This window comes from Podarcis erhardii, assembly GCF_964252035.2.
Source record: "Podarcis erhardii genome assembly, chromosome: 5".
NCBI lineage: Eukaryota > Metazoa > Chordata > Lepidosauria > Squamata > Lacertidae > Podarcis > Podarcis erhardii.
In genome coordinates, this window is record NC_138509.1 from 59,067,995 (window position 1) to 59,084,369 (window position 16,375).

General features: G+C 46.5%; 1 protein-coding gene and 1 long non-coding RNA gene across 5 annotated transcripts in view; both read right to left on the reverse strand.

Annotated features, from left to right (window-relative positions):
- Positions 1-3,122: 3,122 nt before the first annotated feature.
- Positions 3,123-6,279, reverse strand: LOC309342540. Its single transcript, XR_014156891.1, has 2 exons — positions 6,172-6,279; positions 3,123-5,943 (listed from the first exon to the last, which is right to left on the reverse strand). It is a non-coding gene; the product is annotated as an uncharacterized lncRNA (long non-coding RNA).
- An 857-nt stretch (positions 6,280-7,136) lies between these two features.
- Positions 7,137-16,375, reverse strand: part of CRTAC1 (cartilage acidic protein 1) — a 37,866-nt gene continuing 28,627 nt past the window's right edge. For 3 of the 4 annotated variants that reach the window (XM_081863868.1, XM_081863865.1, XM_081863866.1), the window contains exons 13-16: positions 14,746-14,788; positions 14,333-14,476; positions 7,989-8,114; positions 7,137-7,491 (exon numbers count right to left, since the gene is read on the reverse strand). In XM_081863868.1, coding sequence (XP_081719994.1) covers positions 7,361-7,491; positions 7,989-8,114; positions 14,333-14,476; positions 14,746-14,788 — 444 coding nt within the window. In that variant the 3' untranslated portion in view covers positions 7,137-7,360. The remainder of the gene's footprint in view (positions 7,492-7,988; positions 8,115-14,332; positions 14,477-14,745; positions 14,789-16,375) is intronic. The other variant, XM_081863867.1, reaches the window with a different exon arrangement.

Genomic DNA, 16,375 nt, shown 5'->3' on the forward strand with positions numbered 1-16,375 from the left:
TAGACAGACATGGCAAAGAAGTCTCAGGTTGCATGGGAAGGAGACTTAGGGAGTTGTGGGGAAGTGGGAGTGTTCAGTCCTTGCAACTGCCTCAATGGGGCAAGATCTGCTGGAAAGAGTTGCTGTGCTCACTGGGCCTGTCTTCCTGAGCTGTTTGTTTCTTTGAATAAAGAGTTAACTTCACGGACACCTTGTGAGTTATTGTTTATCTGCTCCCACCTCCCTCCTTGACTATTAGATATATTCATTTGAAACAGTCTCATACCATTTCTGCACACCTTTTCATGTTCGTTCCCTCATACTAGATGATGCTGATTTAATGGGCAGCTTTAACCACATAGAATTCCAATAACTGCCTTAAGTCTCTTTTCCACAGGCTAGTTGGTGTTAGGTGGCCTGGGAGTGGCAGTCCATCGGGAGTGTGAACCTGGCATTGCTCTCACTTGCTTTCCATGGATCATTTGGTGTCAAGGCTTATGTAGGCTGGCCTTCCCTGCCCACTGCTTGCTGGACTACAACTCCCATCAGCCCTAGCCAGCATGGCCAATGGTCAGGAATGATGGGAGTTATAGTGCAACATCTTGAGGGCACTAGATCGGGGGAAACTGATGTAGATCTTCTGCTGTGCTAGGCCCCAACCTCTCTGTGCCTTCACCAAGATCTCAGTTATTCATAACTTACAGCAGTGTAATAATACATATCAGAAAAGCATGTGAACTAAGCCAGATAAGAGTTTGGGGGCTTGTAACACTCACCTCTCATTTAAAGTGGGTTTTATGAGCCCCCAGAGTTCATTTCTGAGCCTGGTATGGCTCACGAGATCTTCACCAGCATCCCTAGTCCCTGGTGGCTCTTGCTTGATCAAGTTTGTGCCAGACTTCCCTGACAGGTGATCAGCATGGCCAATGATCTACTTGCCTGGGAGCCAGAATTCTTAATCCAAGCTTTCCCTTTGCTCTGCCTCCACCCCCAAAAGCTGATAGTTGGCATTATTAAATCTAGGAGCATTAACCACAGAGAATGTGTGCATAGGGATGCTCATTCATGGCCAACTGTAGCATGCAGGGGTATGGGGACTGGGACCAATACTGTGGCATGGATTGCAGTGATTCAGAGAAAACCTAAGTGTGAATTCTTTTCTTTTTTTTTTACTTGAAATATTCTAACCGTGAGGTTGTAAAGCCCTACAGGTCTTCTGAAATTCATGTTTGTATCACAGCACCCTCAAGTGGTGAAGGATTTTAAGAGGCATAACCAGGGCTATACAGTATATATATATATATCAAATTCTAAAAGAGCACAGAATTCTGTACTGAGAACAGGATGTTTCATGTTAATCTCAGCTTTTGTGGTTTTTGAAAAATGAAGCCTCTAGCCCTTTTGGCTGTGAAGGTGTGCTGAAAAGCAATGTGGGCAATATCTGCTGAAATCTCAGGACCTGGAAAGGTAGCTGTATAAGTTTAGCAGCAGCAGAGGAACAAGTCTTCCGTGTTCTTTGCCCTTCCCTTGACTAGCAAAGGCAGAATAAATTATGCAAAATATAAATAATTGAAGAATGAATTATGCAAAATAAGAGAAGTGTACACATTCCCCCAACTTGCATAATTTATATAGATTGCAGATTTCGGCATTGGCACTAAAAATATTTATTTATTCAGTACACCAAGTCCTTGCCATAACCATGGATTATCTCCATGGAAAACCTTACATTATTTTAAATAACAGTAATAGCAATAATGTAGAACCACAGATTTCTACTTTTGAATGCCCAGTCTATGGATGAATCTCTTTCCCACCATGTTGGACCATGTTTACACAAACAATTAGAAGGCATAATAGAATAGAGACCCTTGATTCCAGGGTCGTGGGTTCAAACCCCATGTTGGGCACAAGATTCCTGCATTGCAGTGATTGGACTATATGTCTCTTGTGGTCCCTTTCAACTCTACAATTCTACAATCCTTGGAATATGGTGCAACAATATCCTTTATTGTTTGATCAGTGATTCATCATGACACTGGTTGTTGGTCCAGTAAAAGGTCTTACTAATTCTGTGCCTCTGTTCCTGTAGGACCAACACAGCAATAAACACTGCACAATAAATGCTGTAAATCCATATCAACTGTATAAACTATGACAGGCTGTGTTTGTGTTCAGAACAGTATGAATGGATAACTATTTTGTGTTGCGTTTTTAAAATGTGGTTCTATTAAAGGCCCACTCATCCCTTGATGAACGTAACATCAAGTGATGACTTCCACGGGTGAAACAGTCATCACAGATCAACCACAGCAGACAGAACATTCAAACTACCTAATATAACCCTGGGCACAATATTTTTCACACATTTATCTGAGAGCGATGAAGTAATATCAGTGAGTGATGAACTATCAAATGATATATAAGGAAGTGTGAATCCATGCTATGAATCTCTTCCATCCATCTGAAGATCACACAAATGAGCTGCCGGAAAGGTCAAGACCCTTTGCCTCTGGGAAATGGATACTCTTTAGTTTTATTGACTCTTGTGTCAGTGAGAGCTGTGCTTGCTATCGCCTTGTTTTACCTATCTTCCACATCAGCTTTATTGCCTTATTTCCCATCAACTTCTACAGAAGGCATCATCCTTTTCTATCTCCTAGAAAGACCAAACCTGATTTAGATAGCCCAATAGCCTGATCTGCTCTTCTGCAGCTACCAATGTACCTGGGGACCAGGCTGATGGAGCAGTTCCACATGCACCAGAGGCTGGAGTCTAGGGTAAGGAGCGCCATTCAGTAACAGCTCATTGGAGTGTGCTTGTGTAAAAAATGGCATGTGGCGTTGCTTGTATGAATCTGAAGGAATGGACCAAACACAGGCAGGTGCCTCAAAGGGGTTGTGTATAGTCCTGCTAACTTGGCCTGGAGTTTCTGCTGGACTCTGTCTTTAAGGGTTGAATGGACTCTCCGGAAAGTGATAGACTCTCCTTCCTTGCAGGTTTTTAAGCAGATGTTGGGTGGTCATCTTTCATGGATGCCTTAGTAGATATTCTTGCATTGCAGGGGGTTGAACCCTCAAGGTCCCCGCCAACTCCATGGTCCTTGGTTCTTTGAGGCTTTAGCTTCTGTCTTTTATTCTTCCCCCCTCCCCATAGGTCTTCAGAGCTAATGCTGTGGTGTTTAGTGCCATCAGCTGGGGGAAAGTATTCTGCAGTCCAAAGCATGCCTAGTGAAGAAGATGGCAGATATTAGGTGGGTATGAAGGTCCATTGCCTGGGAATTCAACATAATAAGAGGTGGGCAGGCCTGGGAACCATCACTTCCCTCAATTGCTGGCCTCTGTGTGTGTTAGCTGCAGAGTTGTTTGTGGAAGAAGCAGGGAATTATGGGAGTCATGTACCCCTAGATCTTTAGGGAAAAGGAATGAATGTGGCACCGCAGAGTCTAATTTTGATGCACTTGACTATGATGTAATCCAAACTTTTCTGAATATACATTACACCCTCCAGCAAATCATGTCAAAGGGGGGGGGGATGTGACAGATGAGTTGGGAAGCTTGGGCTGACATAAGATAACAAATGGCCCTGTCATTTTGTAAACACAGTGCAGGATTTGATGTTCAGGATGATTGTAAAATGCTAAATTAGAGATGTAAGATCATGTGACATCACTGAAACGGTATTAGCATCTTGAATCTGATCTGAGGTGTGGACCAGGCTGCCTATTCCATAGACCTCCTCAGCTCAGTTGGCTGGCATAGATTTCATATGGTGACTAAAAGCAGTTTACATCCAAGTGTTTGAGCTTAACTGGATTATGGATTTTGCTATTAGCAAACACAAATTATTTGTGTGATAATCACTGAACATTCCAGACACCGTGACAGTTTCTGCATAGGGGTCTGGAGATCTAGCAATACTATCTTAACCTTCCATGATGATTCACTGCCAGCCTTAAGCCTCTTGACAATCAGTTCCATATATATATCTCACAGAGCCAACATCTGCAATAAGTAGGAAAATTGTGGTGGAAGCCTGGAAGTCTGAGAAATGACAGAAGTGATGATGATACCAATGTACTAGATTAGCTATAAATTGAGATAATTACATTATTCTTATCAGCTTTCATTATCAGTTTTCTTATCAGTTGTCATTAGCAGCTAATGACAAACCTGTCTCCCTGCAGGCCACCTCTGTCATTGACCTGGGGACACAGGAGCCCCATGATAGCCAGAAGGTGGGGAGTCCTACACCCCTCTTGCTTTCATAACCCACTCCATCACAGAGCCTGTCCAATAAAAGCTTTGACTGATGTACACTTGTGTTTCTGTGCTAGTGAAGGCTAGTGAACAGGGATCTCTGTTTCCCATTTGTTTCTCAGCTGCGTTCATGATGAGCCACACCCTGCAGGGGGGCTCAGGAGTTTTAGGGACTATTCCACTACAACACCCGCATCAGGGCTCAGCGCCCGCATTTTATCCACCCTCTGTCCCCTCCTACCGCAATCCCCCTAGTTACTGCTGGTGTGATAAATCATGCAGCTGGGCTGCATGGTGGTGAAAGATAAGGGGGTGGGGGGGGGACATTGATATCATGGTCTGCTGGATTCTTAATTTGCAGACAGTGGCAATCAACCAAATGAACATGGGAGATGTAGCAGGATGAGATTAAGTGGGCTGGTAAAAATGACAGGCAGCCTGAAGCAGGTCAAAACCAGGCAAGTAGCCAAAATGGGATATTGGTTCCTGCAGGGTTGGTGTCAGCACTCACCATCCTTGGGCATCTTCCAGGGCCCTGGCAGGACCCACTGCTGCCATCTGTCCTGGGCTCCACTTAGAAGAAATAATATGCACCCACACCCTCTAAGCAACCACCATTCCAATTTCCTACGGCGTTACTGGTGTAGTATCACTGCAGGGTATTGTGGGAAATGAAGAAGACAGGCTGCTTGGAACATTGCCATTCACTGCTGCAAACCAGGGCCCTGACTCTTCCCCAGCAACTGATGCTTGTTTACCCAATAATAACTCCCTGAAGGATTCACCCTAGAGACTCACCTGTCACAAAGTGCACAACGGTGGTTTTTTTTAATACCCAAGGAATTGTTCCGCATACGAGATGATGCGAACATCAAAACATCTTATATAAACTACCCACTGCTGACTGGGTTTGTAGCAAGAAGTTGTGCCTTTCCTTTCCATTTGCGATCATTCGGCTTGTCTGCATTTGTATAAACATATCCATATTTAAGCAAACATACATTTTTAAATATAGATTGCTCTGCAGTAGATCCTGCAAATCACCTGCTTTCGGCCTTATCTATTGATTAACTCGTTCACTACAGAAATATGCCAGAGCTGCCCAGAAAGAACTTGGAAGTTCTGGCTCCCATCAGTAACAAGGAGAGACTCCTCACCAAAGAGAAGATTTTTTCCTGGTTGTGTGTTGCTCAAGCATCATTACTTGCCTGATTATAAAATAAGCAGTAATGTGATTGTAGCATTTAAAGCTGGGATTTAAGCACAGCACTAACATTCAAGAGCCAATTTCCTTTCTAGCTCAACCTTTAAAAAAATGGGTTTTCCAGGGAACAAGTGGAGATCGTTTTCTTGAGCTTGGTCTCCCAGGCGAAAGATTGTGACATTGTGATAAGTAGCCTGTCACAAGGTCAGCGTCACATAGGAATTTTGTCTGAACAGTCCCTCGATAAATTCCACCTGCTCTGACTGCTGAAAGGCATCTCCTACACCCTGCACAGTGTTATGCAGGACTGCCCTGTCACAAAACCCCTAGGTCAGTGATGGCGAACCTTTTAGAGACCGAGTGCCCAAACTGCAACCCAAAACCCACTTATTTATCGCAAAGCGCCAACATGGCAATTTAACCTGAACTGGTGCATAATCTGCAGTAGCTGTCACTACTGTGACTCCTATTTAGCCCTGAAGAAAGATGTACAGTGGTACCTCGGGTTACATACACTTCAGGTTACAGACTCCGCTAACCCAGAAATAGTGCTTCAGGTTAAGAACTTTGCTTCAGGATGAGAACAGAAATTGTGCTCTGGCGATGCGGCGGCAGAAGGAGGCCCCATTAGCTAGAGTGGTGCTTCAGGTTAAGAACAGTTTCAGGTTAAGAACGGACCTCCAGAACGAATTAAGTACTTAACCCGAGGCACCACTGTACCTGGTTACCATATTGCATTGTATCTGGGGAATTTGTGTGAAGTCTAGGCAAGCTCTTTCAGTCTTTGCATTGAAAGAGAAGATGCATATAGATCTTTTGCCATTCATTAACCCAACAATTACCCATTCTCAGCACTGTTGTTTGCCTTCATGAAGGTAAGGGTAGTTAATACGTTTTGACACCACCACCATGAGACTAGGTCTGTCTTCTCTATGAGCTACTCATCTTCTCTGTTAGGATAAAATACTTGTTTCTGCAGCAGGCGGAGCAGCTTTTAGAGAAAATAAATTCCAACAGTGTTTTCCCCGCTCCCTCGCCCAGCTCAGACTGGCCCCTACGCAGGATGTCTGGCGTGGCCCTGGGCATGCCCTCACTGCTGCACTTGGCTGTGGTTGAGCTCGGTGAAGAAGTAGGCCAGCAAGTGGGAGGTGATCATGGCACGGCGAGGCTGGTGGGGCCTGGAGCCCTGGTGCTGGGTGAGGGGCGATGAGGATGGGGCGGAGGCAGCCCTGCCTGGCTACCTGACACTGGAACAAAGTGGCTTCTTTAGGCTTGCCAGCGATTCCATCCTCCCCTGCCGGCTCCCGCATGACGCGCCCTGCCTGGCACCTCCCATTGACGCTGGGCAGCAGGAGGAGGAAGGCAGCTGCTCCGTTGCCCCATTTGAGCTGAGAACTCTACATGCTGCCCTTGACTTCTGCCAGCTCTGTGCTGGGGCAACGGCACACGTACCCACAGAGGGGCCTCTGAGTGTCCCCTCTGGCACACTTGCCATTGGTTCGCCACCACTGCCCTAGGTAGCATTTTACATTGTGTTGTGCTAGGAAGTCATTTTGGGCTGAACTCAAGAATGTTTTGCCTGGTCCTCAGGCTTACAAAGTTGACTCCACAGCAGGACTCTCTGAACTTTGTTGCATTGCAATACCTGGGCAAAACCTGGGCAAATAAACTCCAAAGTTCTTGCGAGAGTCATAAAGAGCTTTATTATTATTCTTCAAGAAAAGCAAGGAAAGGGTGATTCGGTTCTCCAAACACGTCCTAGTGGGTTCGCCTGGAGGAAGTGGAATCACTAACTTGGGGGAGAGAAGTTGTCCATTTTGCCATACGGAAGCTGGGTGTTGTCTATCGCATGAACCACTAATGCCGGGCATGCACTCCAGCTGGCAGTGCCCACAGTGGAACACCATTGCCACTGAATCAGTTCTTCACACAGCGCCGCCTGTCTGCCCCCAAGGAGAAGCCTTGCTGGCAGTGGCAATGGAAAGATCCAGGCTCATTGTGGCAGATGTGATCACACGGGGCCGGTCTTTCTCTGCACTCATTTACATCTGAAAAACAGAAGGAAGAGACATATTTCACCCAGCGGGAGGAGCAGATGCCAGCGGGGATTTCAACGGAGTGCCCAGCAGCAAGGAAAACCAGCTCCTTGGAGCCTACTCCTTGCAGCTGAAGAAATGAAAAAATGATGCCTGCAGCAAACTGTTACCCTACTCCCTATTGCAAGAGGTAGTCACTGACCCAGCTCTTCCACAGTTTTGTGCCATAGAACACCTCAGAGAGACCTAGAAGAGGACATGCTAAGGCAATGCCTGCCACCATGGAAGGTCTGGTGGTCTGGCTCATTGCTTGCAGACTTTTTGGAGCAACAGCTGCTGGCCTGCTCAGCAGATACTGGCTACTATTTTTTTTAAAAAAAACACTCACTCACTCACTCACTCACTCACTCACACACCCCAAAATGTATATACTACTTGTTTGTACTAAAAGCTTGCAGTGGTTTACAAAAAGGATTAAAATATTAATAAAAGACAGTTTAAAAACTTACCCAGGCACTTGTTGGCATCTTGGGGATCAGTCTTGAAGCCAGGGTGGCACTGGCAGGAATGCCCACCCTGTGTGTTGACACAGACGTGACTGCAGTTATGCAGACCATAGGTGCACTCATTTATGTCTGGGCAGAGAGGAAGGATCATAGTGAGTGCAGCAGTGGTTAAGTGTTCCTGTTCACACACGTGTCTCCAATCTCATGAGGAGACCTCATGGGCACCTCTCAGACAGCTATTACCACTGGGGGAAACATGGTTAGATTCCCATTCCTGATACCCTCAGGGTCAGCCTTGTAAAAAAGTGCCCCAAATTCCCATGACCATCACCACCCCCAAATTGCTGGGTGGGGTGGGGTGGTGGTGGTGAAAACCTGGCCATGGCAACTAATTATGCAGACTTCACTGGGGCAGCAAACCTTTGTGACAGGTGACTCAGGTGGCACCCTATATTTAGCCATTTAGCAGGTAAGTGAAGCCTCGAAAGAGATCCAGAGGAAAGCCATTTTGCACCCAGTGGACAGTGAAGCAGTTTTATCAAGAGCATGAACTGTGCTCTATTTCCAAGGAGATGATCTGAGAGACTATCCAGGCATCAACACTTAGCAGGGGAAAGTGGTGTTTCCTCATGTCCACTACTCTGGTGTGGGGAAGCTTGCAATGATAGGCTTCTGATTCTCTCTTTTCCCCCTCCAGAGGGCACCAGTGTCCTATCTGATTGTTGCCATTTGGATATGCAGCAAAGAAGCAAGAAAAGGCTTGGTCACTCCTTCAGGTTGTGCTCTCGAACTTATCTGACCAAGTGACACGTCTACTTATTAATTGATCAATGGAAGCTCTATGGAACCACAGCCGAGGTGCCCAGAGTATGTGACTTTCGCAACAGAGCAAGGGGGTGATGCGGCAGATCAGGATTCCAGCCTCTACTCCAGCTGTAGGTATCTCAGTGCCCCTGCTGGGTCAGGTGCACGGAAAACAAGAGGCCCTCAAGAGTTCAGTTCCCTAGAACTAGGCAAGGCACACAATCCAGACACATAGCTCACGGAGGCACATAATACCCAAATACACATTTGAGCATATGGCAAAGAATGATAAGGTGTGACATGACCAACACTTATCAGCACCCTTGTGTGGCACATCAACGTACACTCACATTTCTGGTTCATTCAGGCATACACTTGTGAACATGTGACTCACACGGCATATATGTGGACATTGTATTGCCACTGTTTATCCCCTGAGTCTGCTTCCAATCAAACTATCATGGGATCTACAGTGGTACCTCAGGTTACAGACACTTCAGGTTACAGACTCTGCTAACCCAGAAATAGCACCTCGTGTTAAGAACTTTGCTTCAGGATGGGAACAGAAATCGTGTTCTGGCGGTGCAGTGGCTGGAGAAGGCCCCATTAGCTAAAGTGGTGCTTCAGGTTAAGAATGCATCTCCAGAAAAAATTAAGTTCTTAACTCGAGGTACCACTGTACATGCATTTCTGCTTCTCCATCAGCAACATAGTGGTATGTCAATTCTCTCTCTTTCTTTATTTTAGACATATCTGAGGACTTACCTTTCTAAGAAATATGGCCATATAAATGAGCAGCAAAGACCTCTGAGGGTTTAAAATGGGACCAGAAGCACAGGATCATGGAACTGGAAGGCACCTAATGGGCTACCAAATGGCCGATGTCTCCAACCTGGACTGGAACCCAGATGAGGTGTTCAGAATCTGGAGCCCCACATCAAACCAATGCCTTCAAGTTACAAGAAAGGAGAAAACTTTCTGACAGTCAGAGCTGTTCGACAGTGGAACAGTCTCCCTCGGGAAGTGGTGGACTCTCCTTCCTTGGAGGTTTTTAAAAGCAGAGGTTGGATGGTCATCTGTCATGGAAGCTTTGGTTGAGATTCCTGCACTGCAGGGGGTTGGACTAGATGACCCCTGGGTTCCTTCCAACTCTACCATTCTATGATTCTGTGATTCTTCCCACTCTCTACACACACTGTAAATAAAGATTTCCCAGATTCAAATTATCCCTGAACAATTGCGTCCAGCCTTTTTAGCTTCTTGCCCAAGTTGTATTTCAAATGTGATCTTTAGGGCAGGTAAACCCATACCTAGTGCAGAAGACTGGGTGGGGGATTTTTTAATCAGCCATGATGTGGAGCTCTTGCTGTCCTGCCTCCTTCTCTGCCTCTTATTTACTATGTTTCTCGTGTTAGTTTCACTGATAACAGTGATGGAGAAGGTCAGGGATAGGAAGAGGCTAGGGTGGGATAGAATCATTAGTTATGTACACGACCTCCTGCAAAATTGCCCTGTGGACTCACAACTGAATGAGTCCTCAGCAGAAATGCAACATGAAGTGCATGGAAAAAAGGGAAGCTGTTCTGACCCTCATGAAATGCAGCAAATAAATGATGTGCTGTAGCAATGGTGCTTTCTCTTGGCGACACCAGACTTTGAGGCTTGTTGTTCTGTGGCTTAGTCTGGCCAAATCGATCAGCTCCTTCTGTACAGGTGAAACGGTTGCAGAGAAAAAGCAGTCCTGCTTTTCAAGAGGACAAAGGCTTCACAGCAGTGCAAGGCCAACTGAATTTCCCATCAGGGAGATGTGGGTCCTGGCAACAATGCCAGAGATGTGACAGGACATCAGGCAAACAAATAAAGGCTTCAGGAAACAGAATCCTCTAGAGGAGAGCCCCAAGAGGTCATGATATCTTGGATTTGATTCTACATCATATTGGAGAGAGGATTGTTAAAGCTGAAGAACCACAAAAGCTTTGCATTCCAGAGGACAGAAGTAGACCTAATGGACTTAAATTACTGTGTGGTAGATTTTGGTTGAACATTAGGAGAATCTTCTCAGTGCTAAGAGAACTTTGGCAATGGAACTAATCATGTCCAGTGGGGATTGGGCCCTCCTTCCCTAGACATGTTCTAAGCAGATGCTGAATGGCTGACTGTTGGGATTTTGGGTTTAATTTTGATGTAATTTTAGATTTCCTACATCAAGTAAGGCGTGGGGATTCTGCTAAACTGCAGCTCCCATCAGCCCCAGAAACCATGGCCAATGGCTAGATATGATGGGAATTGTAGTTAAGCAGAGAGCAATCCACAGGCTCCCCACATTAGAAGACAGCCTACAAGACCCCTTCCAGTCCCAGGATTCTACGAGCAAAAATAGCAAAGGGATCTGTTCTCTCCGCAAGAAGCATATTTAGGCTGCAAATGAGACAAAGATGTATGGAATGAAATTCTGAAACTGTATCTCTAGAAGCAGGAAGAGTAATGTCATTAGTCAAAAGAGAGCCAGATAAACTTATGAAGGGTGTTGAATGAGAAGCATCATCTTAGGTTTCAGGAACAGTCAAATGTGGTCAGGAAATAATTAACCCTCTCCAAAAGGTGTGAGTTTCTTTTCTCTCCTTAATAACAAAACAAAAAAAATCACTCATTGGTAGTGATGAATGAACTTGGTTTGGAATTGAGCTGGGTAGGGAATGAGGAGCAGGAATGAACTATCCCACCCCTAATTCAGAAAATAGTTAAGAGGGATGTTGAACTCAGTTCCAAGCCTGTTTCAGACACACTTGTGCCCAAAAATGACAAGATCCATAAATTTATCCAAACCCTCACAATGGCAACCCATACCCATTCACCTGTCTATGCCCTCTCAAGCCCCTTGTTCCTCTGCGTGTATCTTTACTGCTCCTCCAACGCAGGGAAAGGGAGAGGGGGTCTCTTTCTCCCCTTCCCTCTTTACTGTCTGCATGCTGCTATGGTTCTGTGTTAGACGCAAGATGTACTGGGAAATGTAGTTTCCCAGAAATATTGGCATAGGTTACTGGAGTTACATTTTCCAATGCTTCTTGCATCTGGCACACAGCATGCCAACTGTCCTCTCCCTTTGACTGCTGAAGCACACACACACACACACACACACACACACACACACAAAAGCATGGAAATGAAAGGGCAGTGATGGATGGGAGGCAGGAATACAGGACATTTTTAGTCCTTCTCTGGCTTGGATTTTAATCTGAACCAATGAAGAACTTTGGGGGTTCTAGTTCTTGCAATATATTTTAACATAGGCTCATCCAGATTTGTAGTCTAAGAATAATGGTTTGATGCCTCACAAGGGTTTGCGAAGGTATCTTCTACCAAGTCAGGTTGATCGGTACCTACATGGATTTCTGCCTTTTCCCTTTCCCCCTCCTGGTTTGTGGCACAGATCGCTTGCCCGAGCCTTCTAGGCTTCCTTTGCTGAATGCTTTTTGTAGCAACCATGTTTTTCAGTGTGTCTAAGGCAGGAGCACAATAACTTGAGAATGGGAAATGCACAGCCATCAACACAAAGGAGAAATCATGGCCAATCAAGACACCCTGGGTAATGCCCATTTTTATTCATTTTATTTACATATGCATTGCATATTTACAAACATGCATATCCCCTTCACAGTTATGGTGTTCATAGTATAATAGGCATTGGCCATGCTGGAAACCTGTTTTCCATGTGACGCCCTTACCTTTGCCTTGTAAAAATCTTTGGTATGGAGCGCTTTGCTCACTTCTGTTGTGGGCATGTTATGTGTCAGGATTAATCTAACAAAAATCAGTTGTTGTTGGATTACAGCTCCCATCATCCCTGACTATTAGGCCAGTAGGACTCCAACAACATCTGGAGGACCACAGATTCTGCAATCGTGATCAAAATTGCAAGGGCTTAAAGAATTTGGTCGAGCTGTTTGCATAGGGAAGAAGTCACCACAGCTCAAACAACTGAGCTATTAAATAGTAGAATGGCATGGCCTTGGCTGGGAGGCAAATAGTCAACATGCAGTTGTCTTACAAGTTGAAGCTTCCTCATGTGTAGCCAAAGTCCCATGCAAATGCCTGCAGTCATTTGCCCTGCGGCTGTTATGGCTACCCATCTCCCTGAAGGTTCACACATGTCTCTCACAAAAGGAAACTGACACACAGCTTGGCACCACCTCATTCTTGGCCCACGTTGATCTTCTGAATATAAGTTGTGGCCCCGCATTCCCACCCATACCCCCAAGCATAGCTGCAAGCAGGTGCTTATAGACAGTGTAGAGTTTATTGGGTGGAGTGAGCTGAGAGACCGGGTGGGTTCAAACTTCAGACACACACTGGTAAGACAAGGTCAAGGTGAATCCCGGTCCAGTCGGGCTGGGGGAGCAGGAGGAGGAGGAGGGAAGGGAAGCAATCATGTCACAGGCCAAACCAGCAGGCACAGGGTAACTGTTATCAGTTTTAACCAAGCAAGCAACTACCAGCGGGAGCCGCCATCTTGGTTAAAGGCAAGCTCCTAGGAAGATGTCAGCCACTCTGAGGAGACAAAGCATTGGTGGGGCCTCTGCCCTGTCTTGTTTTCTCAGAAAACATGCAAGGGGTGTGACACTAGTGAGAGAGTGTCATCCGCCGGGCTGCGTAGTGCCCTTTGCAAAGATGGCTGCCCCCACCTCAGTCCATGTTCCCAGGGACCACCATGAGAAGACTGGATGAGAGAGATTGGAGGGGAGGAGTACAGGGGAAGCCACTTCCATCTATAAAGGCTGCTTTTTGTCCTTTATTGGCAAGGCTTAAAGTGCATAGGAGTGAAAGCAGAGTCCGAGGCAAAGTGGAAGCAGAGGGGCAGAGGGCAAGATGGGGCCCAGCCAGCTCCCTGAGGAAGGGTATCCACCAAAAAAGGCCACTTGAGCTGCACAGAGAGGGAAACAGAAAGAGAGACAGAGAGAAGGAAAGAGAAAGACAAGGCAAGAGTTAGTGGCAGTTGGCAAAGAAGGAGGTCTTCAGGGGCTAAACCAAATGTTTGCTGCCTGACAAGGGCCTGGTAACCCTACCTACAAAGCAATATACCGAGGAAAGCAACAGGTGTTGGGGGGGGGGTAAGCACCCATTTCCACACGTCCCTGCAAATTGCACTCTTTGCCCACTGCTTTGCAGCTGTTCGGCAACTATTACACTTTTCCAGACCCATGCCTGATGCCAGATGCCTTATTTGGCCCGAAGGTATACTTTACCGCTTCTCCTCCTTTGCTCAGGCATCCTAACACGGCATACAAAGCAGGCGCTACAGTGGCCCCCACCCCACCCCATGCCATTTTCTCATTGGCCAACGTACAGAGATCATGATCCCAAGCTCAGGACCTCACTGGCTTCACTGCTTTCCCTTGCTCCTTCCCTTCTTGGGAATATGAAATAAAGAAATCCCAGCCTCAGGTAAATTTTCCACTGCTTGGGTGGCTTCAAGGGAGGGCTCAGCCCCTGTGGGGAGCGCCTCTCTCTCTCCCTCCCTCTGCTCTGCCAAAGCCATCACTCACCAACGCAAGCTGTGCCATCCTCGTTGGGCTCAAAGCCGCGATTGCAGCGCTTGTTGCTGCGGCAACGGTACCCGCCATATGTGTTGATGCAGATGGGCCTGCCCCTGGGGCAGACAAAGGGGAATTCTGCACACTCATCCATATCTGAGAAAAGGGGGCAGAGGGCGGGTGGAGGGAGGGAGGGGGGTAAAGAGAGAGAAAGAGAGTGTGACGGAGGCCCAGGACAGGACAGAATCTAACAACAGCCTCTTAACACCACGGTTGGGCTGTTGCTTTATCCCCAGAGACTACCGCTGTGCAGCTGTGGACGGCTGCCACAAAGAGCCCGCCTCGTGCCCCATTGAGCCCAGTTGTGGGTAGAGGAAATTGCACCCGAGCACCATTCACTGAGCTGCCCCTTGCAGGTGACTCACCAACACATCGCCCGTTCTCATGCTGAGAGAAGCCTTGGCCACACTGCAGGAGAAAGAGAGAAATGTGTTATCTGTGTGCTGCCTAATTGCCTCCCAGCCTCGGCTCCCTCTCTGCCTTGCCTCCTCCAAGATGCTATTTCCAGGAAATCGGGGGGTTTGTGTGGCTGCCTCAGACCATATAGCAGCTAATGTGGTAGCTCTCAGCCCTTAAGTCTCTTTTTGTTATCATCTCAGTTCTGAAAAGGTATATGGAAAGTTTCTGCTCAACACTTTAAAACAGCAGGGGAACCTAGGTTGGGCTTTCACAGCTGGCAGGAGATGAGATGAGTTCCCCAATCATTCCCCAAGGTCTCAATTGCCTTGTGCGCCTATTTCTTCACCTCCAAGTGTTTTGCAATGGGCAAATTCACTGTCCTGCAATCTGGGCAGCAAAGAAGGAAAGGGTCGGTTTCATGCTGTTCTAGACTTCTTAAGATCTGTGACGGAGGGGATGACATACTCTGCTGCAACTCCACGTCTCTCCAGTATTTATAACAGTTCTGTGTAGCAGTGGGAGTAATGCTACAGCCAGACTACCCAAACCCAGACTCTGCGATTCACACATGGAACCCGTTGGGACAAGTGGCCTTCCCACTTCACTTCAATGGAAGGGGAAATCCATATGTACAAATGGGTTCACATTCAAAGTGCTTCCTCTAAAAAGGAAAATGGGGCATCCTTTGCAAGTGATTTCCTATAATGCACAGTAAATGACCCACGTCAGATTTCTGGATAGTGGGCTTCTTTGGGAGGATGGGCAGGAGCGAGTCTTGATCATTTCCATTGTGTAGATGCAGGTCCTCTTAACATCTAGTAAATTTGCCACTGAACACGGAGAATTCACAACTCAGCATCCACCAAACAGAGAGCTTATCTAACCTACATAGCTTGCCCTCGTCTGGCTGCCCATCCACCAGAACATGACTGGTCCAACTATCTGATGATGGTGTACAAATTCATATCCAGACCTTTCTTCAAAGCAAGTGAATATTCAGGTTCTCTCTGCAAACTTCAGCAGCCTTTATTGGTCAACTTGACAGATGGCAGCAGAGGAAGCAGAGCAGGGGAAGGACAAAGTCTGCTCTGGACCACTTCACTAGGAATAACTCCAGCAATTCCTGCTGCAGCCAGAGCTGAAGAAGTCGTGTTGCAGAACTTTTTGGCACGGACTGTCTAGCCATTCTGTGCCTCCTTCCGCTGCAACTCTAGTGTTGAAATTCACTGAGCTGATGGAAGCACATTTTGTAGAAACGTCATTTCAGTTATTATCTGTCTAGCACACCAAGGCCCCTTCGGCTGGTTTACAGCCTCCCTGATCATTTGAACTGTTGCTGCCACAAATCAGGGAGCTCCAAAACAGACCACTCAAAGGGAACAGACTCAAATAACTGGTGTTATTAGTGGCATTTGTATGCCACCCCATAGCATAGGAGTAGGAAATTAGGCCAGCTGATCAGCCTCAAGGAGTCTAATCATAGAATCATAGAGTTGGAAGAGACCACAAGGGCCATCGAGTCCAACCCCCTGCCAAGCAGAAAATCAAAGATCTGGTTGGTCCAAGTCCAATTTAAAAATAAGGAACTCTAAGAAG